Source organism: Bubalus kerabau, chromosome 13 (genome assembly GCF_029407905.1).
Source record: "Bubalus kerabau isolate K-KA32 ecotype Philippines breed swamp buffalo chromosome 13, PCC_UOA_SB_1v2, whole genome shotgun sequence".
Taxonomy (NCBI): domain Eukaryota; kingdom Metazoa; phylum Chordata; class Mammalia; order Artiodactyla; family Bovidae; genus Bubalus; species Bubalus kerabau.
Genome location: NC_073636.1, coordinates 31,972,679 through 31,991,707, shown reverse-complemented (window position 1 = coordinate 31,991,707; position 19,029 = coordinate 31,972,679). Strand labels below are relative to the sequence as shown.

At 40.4% G+C, this 19,029-nt stretch overlaps 1 protein-coding gene across 7 annotated transcripts in view; it reads left to right on the top strand.

Moving 5' to 3' along the window:
* TRDMT1 (tRNA aspartic acid methyltransferase 1) overlaps window positions 1-19,029 on the top strand; it is a 90,740-nt gene that overhangs the window by 21,271 nt on the left and 50,440 nt on the right. The window contains exon 1 of one of the 7 annotated variants that reach the window (XM_055543916.1): window positions 17,074-17,212. The exons of 1 other annotated variant lie outside the window; for it this stretch is intronic. In XM_055543916.1, coding sequence (XP_055399891.1) covers window positions 17,131-17,212 — 82 coding nt within the window. In that variant the 5' untranslated portion in view covers window positions 17,074-17,130. Of the gene's footprint in view, window positions 1-17,073; window positions 17,213-17,674; window positions 17,857-19,029 lie in introns of those variants that run through there. 5 more of the 7 variants (XM_055543922.1, XM_055543917.1, XM_055543918.1 and 2 more) reach the window with 5 other exon arrangements.

Here is a 19,029-nt window from a genome sequence, read left to right as displayed (position 1 = left end):
ATGGCAGAAATGAAACCAGTATTGTAAAGCAATTATCCTTCAGTTAAAAAAAGTAACTTGAACTCTTTTTGCCTTTGACATGGGTACATGGTTTTAAGAGTTACATAACCTTCCTGGCATGCTTCCTTTGATAATGTTGCTTTGTATCGTGTTTCACTTTGGAATGTGGTGTCTAGTTTTTGGTATTTTAGTCAAAACTTGGCGCTTTAACTCCTGTTCAAGGTAAAAGGGAATAGGATTGCTTAGGGAATGCTTTGACATTACAGACCGTCACCCCCAAGTTGCTGGGCCTGCAGAGGAGAAGGTGGGTTATAGATGTGAGTGTTGTACTTGGGAGCTTCATGAATACCCACCCTAGTCACAAAATAAAGCTGTAAATGTGCCTCAGTGGTTTTCCTCATAGAGAGTTGTTTGTTTTTTTTCTTTTCTTTAAATAGCTGGCATGTCACTCAGGACTGATATATGTTATTGCTTTGGAAGATAAGCATTTATCTAAAATGTGTTTAAAAAAAAATAGTGTTTCCAAGGAATTCCCTGGTGGCACAATGGATAAGAATCTGCCTGCCAATGCAGGGAACATAGGTTTAACCCCAGGTAGTCCAGAAAGATTCTACATGCTGCAGAGCAGGTAAGCGTATGCACTACAACTACCAAGCCTGCACTCTAGAGCCCACGAGCTGCGACAGCTGAAGCCCCACAGCTAGAGCCTGTGCACCACAACAGAGAGCAGCCCCCAGCTTGCCACGACTAGAGAAGGCCCTCACACAGCAACAGATTCAGTGCAACCAAAAATAAATTAATTAAAAATATAGTGTTCCCATGAAATTAAAAAATGATTAACTTTTATCAATTGGAGGATGATCCTAGACTCCCATGTGTACTTAAATAAACTTGTCTCAAAACAAATTGTTATTGTTGTTCAGTCGCTAAGTCATGTATAACTCTAACTCTTTGCGACCCCATGGGCTGCAGCATGCCAGGCCTCCCTGTCCTTCACCATCTACTGGAGCTTGCTCAAATTCAAGTCCACTGAGTTGGTGATGCCATTCAACCATCTCATCCTCTGTCCCCTCCTTTTCTCCGTTTCCTCAATCTTTCTCAGCATCAGGGTCTTTTCCAGTGAGTCAGTTCTTTGCATCAGGTGGCCAAAGTTTTGGAGTTTCAGCTTCAGCACCAGTCCTTCCAATGTATATTCAGGATTGATTTCTTTTAGGATTGATTGGTTTGATCTCCTTGCAGTCCAAGGGACTCTAGAGTCTTCTCCAACACCACAGTTCAAAAGCATCAATTCTTTGGCACTCAGTCTTCTTTATGGTCCAACTCTCACATCCATACATGACTACTGGAAAAACCATAGGTCTGACTGTACAGACCTTTGTTGGCAAATTAAACAAAATATATTCTGTATGGTGTTTAAATTGTTTTTTTTTTTTCCCTTAGCATTTCAGGCATAACTTTTTAAAATGTGAAAATGCGCATAAACATATGTGTACAGGTATGTGCAGCTCTGAGATCATGCCACAAATGCCCGTGACTGCCTCGTGGTAGTTTTGGAGATGGGTATCTAAGTAGAATATGAATATGGACTTGTCATTGGAATGTCATGGAAGCCTCCTGAGTTTGTTTGTATAGATCCTAGATAATTGTTGTGAAAGTTTTACAGTCCTATTAAGACTTGCTGAGAATTTGAACACTTGATATATTGGGTACTTTTCTCTAATAATTCCTGACTCCAATTTGGTTATTTTTTAAAATATGCCTGATTGGCAGGACAGATTCAAGGTAATCAAATCCTGAGATAATGAAATACCTATCTAGGCATCCATCCATCCAAGGGAACTCCTGAAATATTAGAATTTAGTACAAAGTTTCCCTTCATTAAAAATAAATAACAATAATAAAAACCTTGGTATTAATTTGAGTTGAAAAATAAAGCCGAGTCTGTATTTTGATTTCTAATTAGGAAAAATAAGTGGAAGATTTTGTCTTGAAATACTTTCTATTTTTTACTCTTTATTTAGTCATTGAAGTATAATTGCACTACAATGTTGTGTTAGTTTCAGCTGTACAATGAAGTGAATCAGCTGGATGTATACATATATCCCCTCCCTCTTGAGCCTCCCTCCCTGCAACATCCCGCCCCTCTAGGTCATCACAGAGCAATGAGCTGAGCTCGCTGTGCAGCACAGCAGCTTCCCACCAGCTAGCTACTTTACATATGGTAAGCATATACACATCACTCCCAATTACATCTTTATTATAAGTATATGGGGACAATATTAGTGAGGTCAGAGCCTTACACTTTAGTGATGTTTTCTTTCCTCTCCTTTCATTTTGTCTTTCCTCCCCTCCAAGGTCCTCCTTTCTTTATTTTCTGGTAGTGGGTGATGTGCTCAAAAAGAGATGAAAGTACCTGGAAAGAGTCTCTGGACCGTGAACTCTGAGCCAACTTGAGGATGTGGGGAAAGAACCAAAAAGGAAAAAAAGAGAAAGAGAGATGGATTCTTCTCAATTTTGTGCAATGCTGTCATTTAAACAGAATTTAGGATTTAAACACAGCATGTGCATCAAGGTTGGTGAGAAGATGGTGTACCAGTAGGCTTGAAAAGGGAAATACATAATAAGTGTTACATTAGATAAAGCAAGGTTTAAACAGGTTTTATTAAATTGGAAGCATCAAAATGGATTTATGACTTTAAAAAGCCCCCCCTCCAAAAGCTGAAAGAGTGGAAAGGGCCCCTGGTATCAACACTGACTAAAGCTAGAAGGGATATGGGAAAATCACAAACTTCCTGTGGCCTGGATTTCCATCTCTTCTGCTCTTCTTATGGAAAGGATCTCAGAATAACTGGTACCAGATGTTGGGAAAATATTGAAAGGAGCTTAGAATGGGAAGGCATGGCTAAGAAATGTTTGCAAAAGAAGAGGAATTGTGAAGCTTTCTATCAGATGTGAGAATGTATTATAAAGCTTGAGTAGTTCAAGTGTGGTTCGCCTGCTGACTTTTCCAAGAAGGAATGCCCTGTCCTCCCTCATGCCCATTCTTCCCCCTCCCTCTCCTCCTCCTTTCCTAGCCACGCCTCCCATCACAGTAAATTAGAATATGGTATGTAGAACCGGAAGTCTTACAAACCAATGTGAAAGGGGCAACTAGGTTTTTAGATGAAAGTTAGGTTTAAAAATCTCACTTTACATACTGTATCAAAATAAATTTAAAAACTGAAACATAAGGAACAGAAGAACATGAAGGTGAATTTAGCTTATTTTTTCTAAGTAAAGGACTCTGGCGTGCTGCAATTCATGGGATCTCAAAGAGTCTGACACGACTGAGCGACTGGACTGAAATGAACTGAACTGAACTGAACTGAAGCCTAAAAAGACATAGATAGGGTAAGTCACAAAGGAAAAATATGTGTATTAGGCTATAGAAGATTAAGTACTTTTGTTTCATATAATATTATAAACCATATTTAATGGAAAAAGTGGAACTGGAAAGTGTTTTTATGATACATGTGGTTGATCGTTTTAAAATTAACAACAAAAATAACATTGTGATAATTCAGTAAGAAATGCCTATTAACCCAGTAGAGAAAGGACAAATATCACAAATCATTGACAAAAGAAAAAATTACAGATGACAAAGAAACATATAATTAATCCTAAACATATAAAAATTCAGGTTTTTGTGTCAATCGCAAAAAGGGGAAATAAAAATGATATAGTCATTTTTGACGTAAAAGAATGACAAAGGTTACAACTAGCAACACTTCATAAGGATATAGCAGGGGACTATTCCAGCCATGGCTGATGGGAATTTGGGCTCTGCAGTCTTTCTGGAGATGACTTTTAATCAGCTGCCTCAAAGACTTAGGTCATAAGCTTTTATGACCCAGATAACCACGATGGTGTGATCACTCACCTAGAGCCAGACATCCTGGAATGCAAAGTCAAGTGGGTCTTAGGAAGCATCACTACGAACAAAGCTAGTGGAGGTGATGGAATTCCAGCTGAGCTATTTCGAATCCTAAAAGATGATGCTGTTAAAGTGTTGCACTCGATATGCCAGCAAATTTGGAAAACTCAGCAGTGGCCGCAGGACTGGAAAAGGTCAGTTTTCATCCCAAACCCAAAGAAAGGCAATGCCAAAGAATGCTCAAACTGCTGCACAATTGCACTCATCTCACATGCTAGCAAAGTAATGCTCAAAATTCTCCAAGCCAGGCTTCAACAGTAGGTGAACCAAGAACTTTCAGATGTTCAAGCTGGATTTAGAAAAGGCAGAGGAACCAGAGATCAAATGGCCAACATCTGTTGGATTATCTAAAAAGCAAGAGAGTTCCAGAAAAACATCTACTTCTGCTTTTTTGACTATGCCAAAGCCTTTGACTGTGTGGATCACAACAAAATGTGGAAAATTCTTCAAGAGATAGGAATCCCAGATCACCATACCTGCCTCATTTGTATGCAGGTCAAGAAGCAACATTTCAAATCAGACATGGAACAACGGACTAGTTCCAAATGCTTATTTAGCTTATATGCAGAGTACATCATGTGAAATGCCTGGCTGGATGAAGCACAAGCTGGAATCAAGATTGCTGGGAGAAATATCACTAACCTCAGGTATGCAGATGACACCACCCTTAAGGAAGAAAGTGAAGAGGAACTAAAGAGCTTCTTGATGAAAGTGAGAGTGAAAAAGCTGGCTTAAAACTCAGCATTCAAAAAACTAAGATCATGGCATCTGGTCCCATCACTTCATGGCAAATAGATGGGGAAACGATGGAAACAGTGACAAATTTTTTTTCTTGGACTCCAAAATCACTGAAGATGGTGACTGCAGCCATGAAATTAAAAGATGCTTGCTCCTTGGAAGAAAGCTATGATCAACCTGGAAAGCATATTAAAAAGCAGAGACATCACTTTGCCAACAAAGTTCTGTCTAGTCAAAGCTATGGTTTTTCAAGTAGTTATGTATGGGTGTGAGAATTGGACCATAAAGAAGACTGAGCACCGAAAAATGGATGCTTTTGAACTGTGGTGCTGGAAAAGACTCTTGAAAGTCCCTTGGACTGCAAGGAGATCAAACTAAAGGAAATCAGTTTGAATATTCATTGGAAGGATTGATGCTGAAACTGAAACTCCAATACTTTGGCCACCTAATGCCAAGAACTGACTCACTGGAAAAGACCCTGATGCTGGGAAAGATTGAAGGCAGGAGGAGAAGGGGGCGACAGAGGATGAGATGGTTGGATGGCATCACTGACTCAATGGACATAAGTTTAAGCAAGCTCCTAGTGTTGGTGAGGGACAGGGAAGCCTGGTGTCCATGGAGTTGCAAAGAGTCATACACAACTGAGTGAACTGAACTGAACTGATCCCACTTTTGGATTTGATCTGGTAAACATATAAGAATGTGTGAATATTAATATGTAAGAATTGGCATTTTAATATTCAGATATTACACTCACTCTTGATGTAGAAAACTAAAACCTCTTAAATGTTCAATACTGGAGAATAGAAAAAGTGATTGTTTATGTACTACAGAAATAAGGCAGGATAGATAAGAAATAAGGCACAAAAGTAAAGTGTTAAAAGTGGTTGTGTTTTAGGTATAAGGATAGAATCAAGATTTTGTAGAAGGGTATATATCTTTTTCCTTTTTTTCCTTTTGTAATTTGTTTTACTCCTCCAAAGTAGCATGTATTATTTCTAAAATTCAGAAAAAATAAAGATCACACTTAAATATACATACCTCTTTGATATATGCATAATGAAGTACAGAAATGGTAATGGTAAAATGTTAGGTGAAAAAAATTAGGGTATAAAGTATGTATACAATAAGTTTATGATTTTATAAAATATAATTAGTACAAAGACTAGCAGAAGAAACATCAAAATATTAGCCATAGTTCTCATCTGTGGGTTTCAAATTTTCTTTTTTTATATATGTCCTGATTTTCCCAATTGTGGGTAATGGGTATAAATATTTTATCCCTAGTAGAAAAGAGAAAGAATGATCAGAAGAGAGATTCTTGTAGTTGGCTTGGGCTTTCCTTACTCTGGGTATTTTTAATATATGTTTACCAGGTCTCTTTCACTTTTAAAAAATATTTATTTGGCTCTGCCAAGTCTTAGTTGTGGCATGTGGGATCTTTAGTTGCAGCATATGGGATCTAGTTCCCTGACCGGGGATCAAACCCAGGCCCCCTGCATTGGGAGAGCAGAGTCAGCCACTGGACCACCAGGAAGGTCCCAGGTCTCTTTCACTTTTGGTGATAATCAAAATTTGTTTTCCAAATAGTGATGTCTTATGTCTACAGGGAACAAAAAATGTGATGAAACTGCAATCTGAACCTTTTGGAATTTAAAACTATAAATTCGGTGAGGATATATATAGAGTGCTCTTTGTTGCATTCTTTTCCAATCCTGTACTGGGATTTAGACCTAAAATGAAAGAAGTGAAAAAAGATATGACATGCAGATTCCAGACATTCCTTCCTAACCAGAAAGATTTTTAACTGCTTATGAGAATTTTTTCCTCAAATATGCCAACTCTTTTATTTCATGTATTATTTGATGCCTTCCAGACTTTTTGTTGTTGTTGTTAAATACTGATACAATCTTCTAAATTCTCTTCCTTTAAAAATGTGCTTCTGTGATTTGCAAATAAATCTGTTAACTTGGAGAATATTGGTTTATGTGTCACTGAGCAAATCATGTGATGTTTTCTCTTTATTAATCTTTGTAATAAACCAGATTATTGAAAAGATAATCTGATAGGTCTAAAATAGATTAATAAGCATTTTAAACATTCATAAAGTTCTTTGAAACCTATAGGCCTATATTATCATATATAATTGATGTTATTCTATTTTTAAAACTTACTTTCACCATCTACTGGAATATAGTCTATTTTAGTTATTCCTCATCTCTGAGTGACTAAACATAGAACAAATACTTTTAGGACTCGTACTGTATTTTAACTTAGCAGTAATTACCTTAGATGGAAATGAAACACTAATAGCCTTGATCTGCAGGACTCAGTTCAAGTCTAGAATATAAAGGTTAATGGCCTCTGGTGCATTCCAAGGGTGAACAGAAAGTTTGGAGGATAAGTTGGACTCGTATAATGTTTACAGTAGTGACTTTGAAAGCTTAGAAGGTCAATTTTAACAATTTTAAATAAATATGAAGTTATTTTTCTTATATAGTGAATAAATATAGTAAGTGCAGTCTCATGAGGCTGTTATTATATTTCATTTGTTTTTATCAATATTGGATCATCTGAGAACTATTCTAAGTTTCTGTTATGTATCTAAACCACTACCTAACTAACAAGGGTAAAATGAAAAATCCTTGTGTATGAGTTTTTCTCTGTCTTCAGTCCTAGTAACAGTAGCAATTTTTAAAAAAGACTATGAAGAAGAATAAAGGCTTATGCAGTGTATATGTGTGTGTGTGTTTTCCCTTTTCTTCTTCCTGATGCTTCTGGTTTGTGTGACTTGGTTACCTGAAATAGTCTGAGTATTTAGATACAGTACTAGAGAAGAGAAGCACAGTAATAACAGCTCTGAAAGGCATTACATTTGAAAGATATGTATGTAGGTATTTATTTATTTGCCTGAGCCAGATCTTAGTTATAACACGAAGGATCTTCCATCTTCAGGATCTTTAGTTATAGCATCTGGGATCTTTTTTTTTTTCTTTTCTCCTTTTTCTTTAGTTGCAGCGTGTGGGATCTAGTGCCCTGACCAGGGATGGAATCTGGGCCCCCTGCATTGGGAGCGCAGAGTCATAGAAACTGGACCACCAGGGAAGTCCGTGAAGGCATTACATTTTTATTTTTTTTTATTCCCAACATGAGTCTTATTTTCCCACCTGATAAGAATGCTATAATAGAAAACAGTAAAGAAAGACATCTTGTTAGATAATATGCAAATTAGTCTCCTGGTAATATATATAAATATATATATAAAACTTTCTTGAAAACTAAGAAAATAATTATATGTAATTGTTAGAATTACATACAGTGGGTTATATCTTCCATTATGATATAATTTGTTATTCAGCTGTTAACAAGTTTCAAACTGAACAAAGTGCCAGGCAGATTCTTTACCCCGGAGCCACTAGGGAAGCCCTATGGTTTCTATGCTTCTCAGCAAAAAATCTATTATGAAATTTCCTTTTGATTCCAATTAAAAAAAGAAAAACCACACACACTTGTTTTTTTTCTTTTCTTTCTTCTCAGGTAAGTGTAAGACAGTATTCACAATCCAACGTCAGTAGACTATTCTTCACAGCAGAAAAGTACTGTTCCTTCCAGACACCAGGAAGTTCGTATTTTTTCCATCTGTACTTTTTCTCTTAGAAATTTATCGTGTCATTGATAGAACACATCTGCTGTTTCCTGTTTTGTTTTGTTTTTCCGCTGTGACAGGCTATGAATAAGGTGTCTGGACCCCAGAGAAAGAAGATGAAGGTTTGGCCACAAGGTTTGCTTTTCTTTGTGTTTCTTTTACTCCATATTTCAGGGGAACTTATTTTAAATCAGTGTTCAGCATGCAATAATTAAGCAATTGCTGCATGCTTCTTCAACACTGTCCAGTTATTGATGGTCTGCCCCTGAAAGTCATAGCTTCAAGAGACTGTCACTCTTGAGAAATTCTGATCAATAGAACTTTCTGTGATGAAGGAAATGGTCTCTTTTTTTGTTTGTTTGTTTTTTGCTGTGTTACTTGTAATTTGCCTTGGGTGACTGATGAACTAAATATTTAATGTTTAATTAAGTTAATATAAACACAAGTCACCAGATGTGGGTAGAGGCTGCCCTACTGGCCAGTGTAACTCTAAAGAAACAATGAAATTGTATAAAATAGTCCTATGCTTAGAGAGAAGAAGATGTTAAATTGTTTTTTATTGTTGGCATTTTTTATGGTCAGAAATAGCAGATTTTAAATTTGTTTAATGAAAAATTCTTCAGTGCCTGGCACAAAGAAGAGTCAGTAAATGAGTGGATAGTATTAAGTTTCACCTCATCTCCATCCCAGGTTTTACCTGCTCTTGCATCCTGGGTGAGGTCATGTTAATATTTTTTTCCCCTAAATCTGCCAGCTCTGTAGACACACCTTCACAGCTGCCGTGATCTTTCTGGGAGTTAAGAGGTAAGAGCAGGGCTTCTCTTAGTACATGTGCTGCTGGCTGTCTTCTGACTACCCGTGATGAGACTGTGCTCAGCACCTCCTCAGTCATGCTTATGGCTTCCTGAATCTAGCTTTATCTCATGCTGCTCCAAGCCCTGGCAACCCCAGGACGCCTCTCACCTGTCCCACCGGAGCCCTTAGATACATCTGAGTCCGTCTGGACCGCTTTATATGATGATCTGACTTTGTCTGGGCCCCATGCTCAGTTATGTCTCCTAAATCAGGCATCGCCACACTGGAGTGTGATTGACTCCAGGGGTCAGAGTCATGCCACAGGATCCACGTAAAGAATGTCATTATAGAGACACTGTTCATCACACATACATCTATGCACTGGGCAGTGGGGCTTCCCTGGTGGCTCAGTTGGTAAAGAATCTGCCTGCAATGCAGGAGATCTGGGTGATCCCTGGATCGGGAAGGTCCCCTGGAGAAGGAAATGGCAACCCACGCCAGTATTCTTGCCTGGGAAATCCCATGGACAGAGCAGTCTGCAGGGCTACAGTCCATGGGGTCACAAGAATCTGACATTACTTAGTGACTAAACCACCACCAGGCACTGGGCGAAGCACTTTTAATTCTTGTAGAATCTCCACAGCAATTGCATGTTCTATTTTCACACATCTTAGATGCACTGTGGCTCAGAGAGGTTAAGAGACTTAGAGGCAGAGCTATGATTTCTTTTTTAAAAAATTCTTTTATTTATTATTATTTTGGTTGTGCCATGTAGGATCTTAGTTCCCTGACCAGGGATGGAACCCACACCCCCACACTGGGAGCTCAGAATCTTCACCACTGGACAGCCAGGGAAATCCAGAGCATTTCTTTTCTGCACTCTTTGGCTTCCAAGTCTGTATTCTTAACCACAATGCAGTTCATTGCAAAAGAGGGAGAGTTCTTCAAAATCAGTGCAGAGGGCCAATCGAAAAGAAGCTAGATTTTGGATGACTATAAAGAAGGCTTTTCTAATAATTCAAGCGCTTCACCGCCAAACACCTTACTCTGTGAAGTGCCCTGCACGCCTCGTTAGCAGCTCACAAGCTTCTTGCTGGCAGATCAAGGACTGGTAAAAGGCATTCTGAAATGAGTGTCTGGAATAACCACTTGCGGTGGATAAATTCTCTGGGTCTTTTCATTTCAAATTTCTTCTAAATATGGTCTCCTCTCTTGAGGGCATTTATTGGCAATTTATTCCGATGACTATTTTTAAAATTTTCCGTGCAGTTCATAAAGACCATTCTTTTTCTGTGTAAAACCAGAATGTAACTTATTCGTCACTCAAAAGTGGCATAAGCAGGCTTTTCTCTCCCTGTAGGCAATCCAATATAGAAACCCAGATCACATTTCACTGAGGAATAAAGAATGGCCTGGATTGTGGAAACTCAAGGATGGTTGCAGAAAACATTTCAAGCATTTGTCAGGCTTTATTTAATTTTGTTAGAAATTAATGATCGGTGACAGGTAGGAGATGAAGAATAAAATGTCATTAGATTTCAACTTATACAACAAGCCTTTAAATAATTGAGAGTATGCCATTATTATTTTACTTTACCCCATGGCAATCCACTCTAGTACTCTTGCCTTGAGAATCCCACGGGCAGAGGAGCCTGGCAGGCTGCAGTCCTTAGGGTCGAACTGAGTTGGATATGACTAAAGCGACTAAGCAGCATACCCCTTGATATTCTATTCTGCCCCGTAATTATCTTTGATATACTTCGTATGTGCAAGATGTTAACCATAATTTCAGTTTTTAAAATTTTTTTTAATTTTTAATTGGAGTATAATCGCTTCACAATGTTGTTAGTTTCTGCTGTACAACAATGGGAATCAGCTGTCTGTATACACGTATCCCTTCCCTCTTGAGTCTCCCTCCCACCCCACCATCCCACCCACCTAGGTTGTCACAGAGGACCAAGCTGATAAAGAAGGATAAAGCAGCTTCTCAGTAGATATCTATTTTTAAGTATTTTGGTTTCTTAACAAAGTGTATTTTCTGTTTTGAAGGAAAATGCACTGACTATCCTAAAAGTTCAACTTTTGATGTTTATTTGTATTTTCAAACAGTGTGTTGAGCTTCTCTGATTAAAACATCAGCTCCATTGGACACATCACTGAGGATAACTTTATCGGCAACTATAAGGTTACATAGCCAATCTTCTCCTCTAAGAACAGTTGAGAAAGAGTAGTCAATATACATTTTTTTGCTTTTGCCACACTGCACAGCATGTGGGATCTTAGTTCCTAGCCAGGGACTGAACCTGTTCACCCTGCATTGGAAGGTGGAGTCTTAACCACTGGACCATTGGGGAAGTCCCAATATACATCTTCTTTTTTCTTCTTTATCTGTCCATCCCACAATCCTCATCAGCTACTCTGGATTGTGGCACCCCCAGCTCATGCAGCTTGTGCCAGGGTTTGGAAGACAACACATACATAATTCAATCCGAGGGGGTAACATCTTACAGGTGCTTCCATGGAAACAGTTGTAAATTGTGACTGTGGAAGAAGTTTCTGTTCTTGAAATGATTGTCACTGTGATAAGTTTTAGAGAGGAAGTATCAAGTAAAGAAAAGATGTGGCAGATAGGAGCTAGATGTGGCAAACTGGGCTAGAGTGAACTGAATGGGTTGATAGGAACAGGTAGGATTTGTATTGCAGAAGACTGGGAGGCAGGTGGATTGCAGAATTGAAGCAAGTTGGGGGTTTCCAGCCTGGGAGTCTAGAAGGAAGTGTCTGCTTTAAGTGTGGGTCTTGGAGAAGGCTAGGATTTCTAGGCAGGGTGAAGAACAGAAGCAGGAAAGCTCAGAAATGAAGCATGTTTGGGCGATTCTGAGTACTCTAGGTTGTAGTGACAGCAAAGAACGGGAGAAAGAAAACTTAGGAAAGAAAAGTGAGTCTGGAATTACATGGTGAACACCCTGAAGGATCAGAGTGAACATTTTGTAATCAGGCTGCGTGGGGATGGGGTTCTACCATCTTTTCTCTCACAGAGTTGGTATTTTTCATGAACTCTTCCCTGTACTTGTTCTTCCTTCTTACAATGTAACATCCTTGGTCATATTTATTTTGATTTATAGCACTAATGCTTAACAGGTTCTAGATTTCATATATTAATTGTTAACTATATATAAATCACTGTAACTGCATAGCTCTATTTATATAGAAAGATACAAATATATACATAATATATATATTTATGGCACTGTATTATGTAATAAATATTAGAAAAGTTTGTTTCATGCATTATGAATGTTAGCATGTATAACATCACATGATGTTAGCATGTATATGATTTCTATAGGCTTAGTTGGTTTAAAGGTATATTTGCTTATAGCAGATTTTTAAAATGTCTTCTTTCAAGATCATTTCAGTTTGAGCAGATAATTAACAAGTGGCCCAATCAGGACTCACTGCTTCAAATACTAATTCAGCTACAGCATTTTAGAACTAGAGGGCCCTCAACAATCATTTCCTCTTCTTTCTTCTGTTTTATTTTACAGATAAGGAAACTGGGCTCAAAGCCAAGGCACACAACCAATTATTGGCAATGCCAGGGCTAAGACTGTGTTCTCTGATATCTTTCTACCACACTACCCCTATCAGTGGCAAATAAGAAAACACTCAAAGGCCAATACACATGTACAGTTAAAATATTTCATAGGACACATCAAAATGGATGTCAGGCATATAACTGAGACACAGTAGCCATAGTTTGTTAATAGTATTGCATTAGTACATGTAAAAGTTTCTATCCAATCAGTTATTATTACAAGTTCTTGTGGTGGTTCAGTCATGAGTCGTGTCCGACCCTTTGTGACCCCATGGACCCTCCAGGCTCCTCTGTCCATGAGGTTCTCCAAGCAAGAATACTGGAGTGGGTTGCCATTTCCTTCTCCAGGGATCTTCCCAGATCAGCGATCTAGCCTGTGTCTCCTGCATTGGCAGGCAGATTCTCTACCACTGAGCCACCAGTTTTTATTTCTGTGTTTGAGTTATTAAGTCATGTCCGACTCTTTGCAACCCCATGGACTGCAGCACGCCAGGCTCTTCTGTCCTCCACTATCTCTCTGAGTTTGCTCAAACTCATGTCCATTGAGTCAGTGATGCTATCTAACCATCTCATTCTCTGCCGCCCCCTTCTTCTTTTGCCTTCAATCTTTCCCAACATCAAGGTCTTTTCCAATGAGTTGGCTCTTCGCATCACGTGGCCAAAGTATTGGAGCTTCAGCTTCAGCATCAGCCCTGCCAATGAATATTCAGGGTTGATTTCCTTTAGGACTGACTTGTTTGATATCCTTGCAGTCCAAGGGATTCTCAAGAGTCTTCTCCAGCACCACAATTCAAAAGCATCAATTCTTTGGCGTTCAGCCTTCTTTATGGTCCAACTCTCACATCCATACATGACTACTGGAAAAACCATAGCTTTGACCAGACGGACCTTTGTTGGCAAAGTGATGTCTCTGCTTTTTAATATTCTGTCTAGGTTTGTCATAGCTTTCCTTCCAAGGAGCAAGCGTCTTTTAATTTCATGGCTGCAATCACCATCTGCAGTGATTTTGGAGCCCAAGAAAATAAAATCAGTCACTGCTTCTACTTTTTCTCCTTTTATTTTCCATGAAGTGATGGGACCAGATGCCATGATCTTAGTTTTTTTAATGTTGAGTTTCAAGCCAGCTTTTTCACTCTCCTCTTTCACCCTCATCAAGAGGCTCTTTAGTTCCTCTTCACTTTCGGCCATTAGGATGGTGTCATCTGCATATCTGAGGTTGTTGATATTTCTCCCAGCAATCTTGATTCCAGCTTGTGATTCATCCAGCCCAGCATTTCGCATGATGTACTCTGCATATAAGTTAAATAAGTAGGGTGACAATATACAGCCTTGTCGTACTCCTTTCCCAATTTGGAACCAGTCTGTTGTTCCATGTCTGGTTCTAACTGTTGCTTCTTGACCTGCATACAGGTTTCTCAGGAGACAGGTAAGGTGATCTGGTATGCCCATCTCTTGAAGAATTTTCCACAGTTTGTTGTGATCCACAGAGTCAAAGGTTTTAGCATAGTCAATGAAGCAAAAGTAGATGTTTTTCTGGAACTCCCTTGCTTTCTCCATGATCCAACGAATGTTGGCAATTTGATCTCTGGTTCCTCTGCCTTTTCTAAACCCAGCTTGTACATCTGGAAGTTCTCGATTCATGTACTGTTGAAGCCTAGCTTGAAGGATTTTGAGCATAACCTTGCTAGCATGTGAAATGAGCGCAACAGTACGGTAGTTTGAGCACTCTTTGGCATTGCCCTTCTTTGGGATTGGAATGAAAACTGACCTTTTCCAGTCCTGTGGCCACTGCTGAGTTTTCCAAATTTGCTGACATATTGCATGCAGCACTTTCACAGCATCGTCTTTAAGGATTTGAAATAGTTCAACTGGAATTCCATCATCTCCACTAGCTTTGTTTGTAGTAATGTTTCCTAGGGCCCACTTGACTTCACAGTCCAGAATGTCAGGTTCTAGGTGAGTGACCACACCATCTTGGTTATCTGGATCATTAAGACCTTTTTTGTATAGTTCTTCAGTGTATTCTTGCCACCTCTTCTTAATCTGTTCTGCTTCTCTTAAGTCCTTACCGTTTCTGTCATTTATTGTGTCCATCCTTGCATGAAATGCTTCCTTGATAGCTCCAATTTTCTTGAAAAGATCTCTAGTCTTTCCCTTTCTATTGTTTTCCTCTATTTCTTTGCACTGTTCATTTAAGTAGGCCTTCTTATCTCTCCTCGCTATTCTCTGGAACTCTGCATTCAGTTGTTTATAGCTTCTTTCTTCTCCTTTGCCCTTAGCTTCTCTTCTTTTCTCAGCTATTTGTAAGGCCTCGTTAGACAACCACTTTGCCTTCTTGCATTTCTTTTCCTTTGGGATGTTTTTTGTCACTGCCTCCTGTACAATCTTACGAACCTCTGTCCACAGTTCTTCAGGCACTCTGTCTATCAGATCTAATCCCTTGAAACTTTTAGTCACCTCCACTGTATAATCATAAGGGATTTGATTTAGGTCATACCTGGATGGTCTAGTGGTTTTCCCTACTTTCTTCAATTTAAGCCTGAATTTGGCAATAAGGAGCTGATGATCTGAGCCACAGTCAGCTCCCGGTCTTGTTTTTGCTGACTGTATAGAGCTTCTCCATCTTTGGCTGCAAAGAATATAATCAATCTGATTTCGGTGTTGGCCACCTGGTGATGTCCATGTGTAGAGTCTTCTCTTGTGTTGTTGGAAGAGGGTGTTTGCTATGACCAGTGCGTTCTCTTGGCAAAACTCTATTAGCCTTTGCCCTGCTTCATTCCGTATTCCAAGGCCAAATTTGCCTGTTACTCCAGGTGTTTCTTGACTTCCTACTTTTGCATTCCAGTCCCCTATAATGAAAAGGATATCTTTTTTGGGTGTTAGTTTTAGAAGGTCTTGTAGGTCTTCATAGAACCGTTCAACTTCAACTTCTTGAGTGTTACTGGTCGGGGCATAGACTTGGATTACTGTGATATTGAATGGTTTGCCTTGGAAACGAACAGAGATCATTCTATCGTTTTTGAGATTGCACCCAAGTACTGCATTTCGGACTCTTTTGTTGACTATGATGGCTACTCCATTTCTTCTAAGGGTTTCCTGCCCACAGTAGTAGATATAATGGTCACGTGAGTCAAATTCATCCTTTCCAGTCCATCTTAGTTCGCTGATTCCTAGAATGTCGACGTTCACTCTTGCCATCTCCTGTTTGACCACTTCCAATTTGTCTTCCATGGACCTAACATTCCAGGTTCCTATGCAATACTGTTCTTTGCAGCATTGGACTTTACTTTCAGCACCAGACATATCCATAACTGAGTGTTGTTCCCACTTTGGTCTAGCAGCTTCATTCTTTCTTGACCTGTTCATAATCGTCCTCACTCTTGCCCAGTAGCATATTGAACACCTTCAGACCTGGGGGAAGACACAAGGGAAGCCATTAGTACAACTCAATTTCTCCCAACAATAGTGAACGTGTGTGGGACTTCTCTGGCAGTCCAGTGGTTAAGAATCTGAGTTTCTAATGCAGGGGGCACAGGTCTGATCCCTGGTTCAGGAACTAAGATCCCACATGCCTTATGGCATGGCCAAAAATAAATAAATAAATAAATAAATAACATTCGGTGGTAATGGGAACAATAGAAAAACACTTCACAATGAGACCATTTCTGCTCCTCCCAATATCTGTGTTTTCTTAGTTTGTAATTGAGCTTCTAACAATTTGGTGATTAAATCATCTTGGAGAAGGAAGGCCACAGCACTTGAAGGGCCATAATTGTAAGGGAAGAGGACCCTATAAGGCCTTCCTGGATTAGACCTCTTCCCCCATAGCCTCTGCTTTAGCTCCTCTCTGAAGAACCCAGATAATTAGTATCTGGTGTATATTGTCTGAATTTTTCAGATCCTGAAACTACCACAAAGTGGAAGAAAGTAACTACTTGATGATGATGAGCACTAGCTCCAGACCTTCTAGCACCTAAAGACTGACCACCATCAAACAATCTGAAAATGGTGCCCGGCCCTTACCTTGCCTTTAAAACTGCTTCGCTGAAACCCTTAGGAGAGTTCTGGGTTTTTGAGCATGTGCCAGCTGTTTGCTTTGCTTCACCCTGCAATAACCCTTTTCCGCTCCAAACTCTGACACTGTGCATCAGGCATGTGAAATTGCATTCAATGATTTAAAAATAGTTCTAAGTTACATTAACAGCAGTTCCTATCTTGGGGGTATTTTCCAAGTTAAAATAGCTTGCCCCAGAGCTCCCCTGTATTAGCTCACAGGGGACCTCCGGGGCACCTGTGCTGGTTTCTGCCCCTGTAACTCTTGGATCTTCTCTGGGTATGAGGCTGATTTAGTTCCATCACTCAAGCTAAGGCCCAACACCAGGCATGAGGTACTTGTTCAAGCCTAATGGAAGAAAGGTTTGGACGCTTCTGGCTTTCAAAGAGGGAAAAGCAGCAAGCCTGAAAAGTGAGTGTTTGTGGATTCTAACCTCTGTTAATTGACTTTGAGGCACAGGCCCTCTAGTGTACCCAGGATTTTCTTTTTTCCTCTCAAGGTACTTTAGAAGGAGGATGGAGAGTAAATCAAGCCATGGAGTGGCTTTCATTCTCTTGGGATGCCTTGGTGCTTTCTGTCCCTTGTCCACCTGCCTACCCTTGCCAGTCCCTGAGCCCCAAGGCTGCCCTGTGAAGGCCTGAGCCAGAGCCTAGGAAGTGAAGTGAAGTGAAGTCGCTCAGTAGTGTCCGACTCTTTGCAACCCCATGGGCTGTAGCCTACCACGCTCCTCTGTCCATGGGATTTTCCAGGCAAGATTACTGGAGTGGGTTGCCATTTCCTTCTCCAGAGGATCTTCCCAACCCAGGGATTGAACCTGGATCTCCCGCATTGTAGGCAGACGCTTTACCATCTGAGCCACCAGGGAAGTCCTAGGAGGAGGGAACTGAAAAGCCGCGGAACTAGAGATGAGGGAGCGGCGGGGCCGGGGGGGAAGGAGGAGTCACGGGACCGGCAGGCCTAGCTCCAAGGAGGAGGCGGTGGCGGCGCGGGAATGGAGCCCTTGCGGGCCCTGGAGCTCTACAGCGGAATTGGGGGCATGCACCAGGCTCTCAGAGGTGAGAGGGTACAGGGCGCCACTTCATCTGCGAGCCGGAGCTGGTCAGAGTTCGGGCTCCAGGGAGGGGCGGAGCGGCGAGGCACTAAGGGCGGAGACTGGAGGGGAAACGGTCTGTGGGGGAGGGGCGGGAGAGTTGCTCGGTTGTCTTGGAAACCGCCCGCGCGGCGCCCCAGCTGTCCCTTGGGGAGGAGACTCCCTTCCTCCGCCCGGTCCGAAGGGCGGGAGGGGTACCTGCTGGGAGTCGTGATCCGCATGGCTTGGCTGTAAAGTCGAACCAAAATGGTGCCTACGGAGCGGGAGGGGCGAACCCCCTGCCCTCTGCCAAACCCCAATTCTGAGTGAGGCTGTCCCCCAGAGGCCTGGAAACTCGGTCCTTTACCCTCGAGGAGCTCACACCGTGGGAGGGGAGGACGCTGGGCAGGGTCCTCGTGGTGAGGGCTTGGATCATCCAAGTGATAACTACAACGCGAGGTAGAAGTTAGTGAACACTAAGTAGAACCGCGGGGGAAGTCTGGAGAAAACAATCCTAGTCAGTTCTGATGGTTGAAAAGAAACATTTTGTTACTTCTGGTCTAGATACATTTAGGCGCCAGAAGAGCTGAGTTCAAACTTCGTTGAAATGTGACCTTAACATTTTTGAACCTGTGTCTTGGTTTTACAATGTGACAAGTATTTCTTTCAGAGATGAAACGTTATGAACCTTAAAGAAAAATTGTTTAAAATGGTTAATAATGCCTGGTACATTGTAACCATTCAAAATATTATAAATACTGTCCTCATGTACCTCTTGCATTTTGAGGTTTTAGATTTGTTTGGTGCTAAGTTGGAACTGCAAGGTTCATGTCCGCAGTTTGCACTCAGAAATGTTTATTGAGCGAGCCCCTCTTCAGTTCCGGGTTCTATGCTAGGCACTGGAGTTGTAGAGTGACAAATAGACATGGAACGTGTATGTTTATTCTTAAATTACTATGACAACCACAAAACTGAAACCTCCCTGCTTCCCTTTTTTAGTACCAAGGGTAACACGAGACTAATACTGTAAGATACGGACAGTACGTCTTAAGTTGAGCACGTAAATTTTCTAAGCATATATATTGAGTTTGAATCTAGAAGAGATTAGTGATTATTAAATTTTTATTACAAATTATTTGATGGCTCTCTGTGTTCAGTT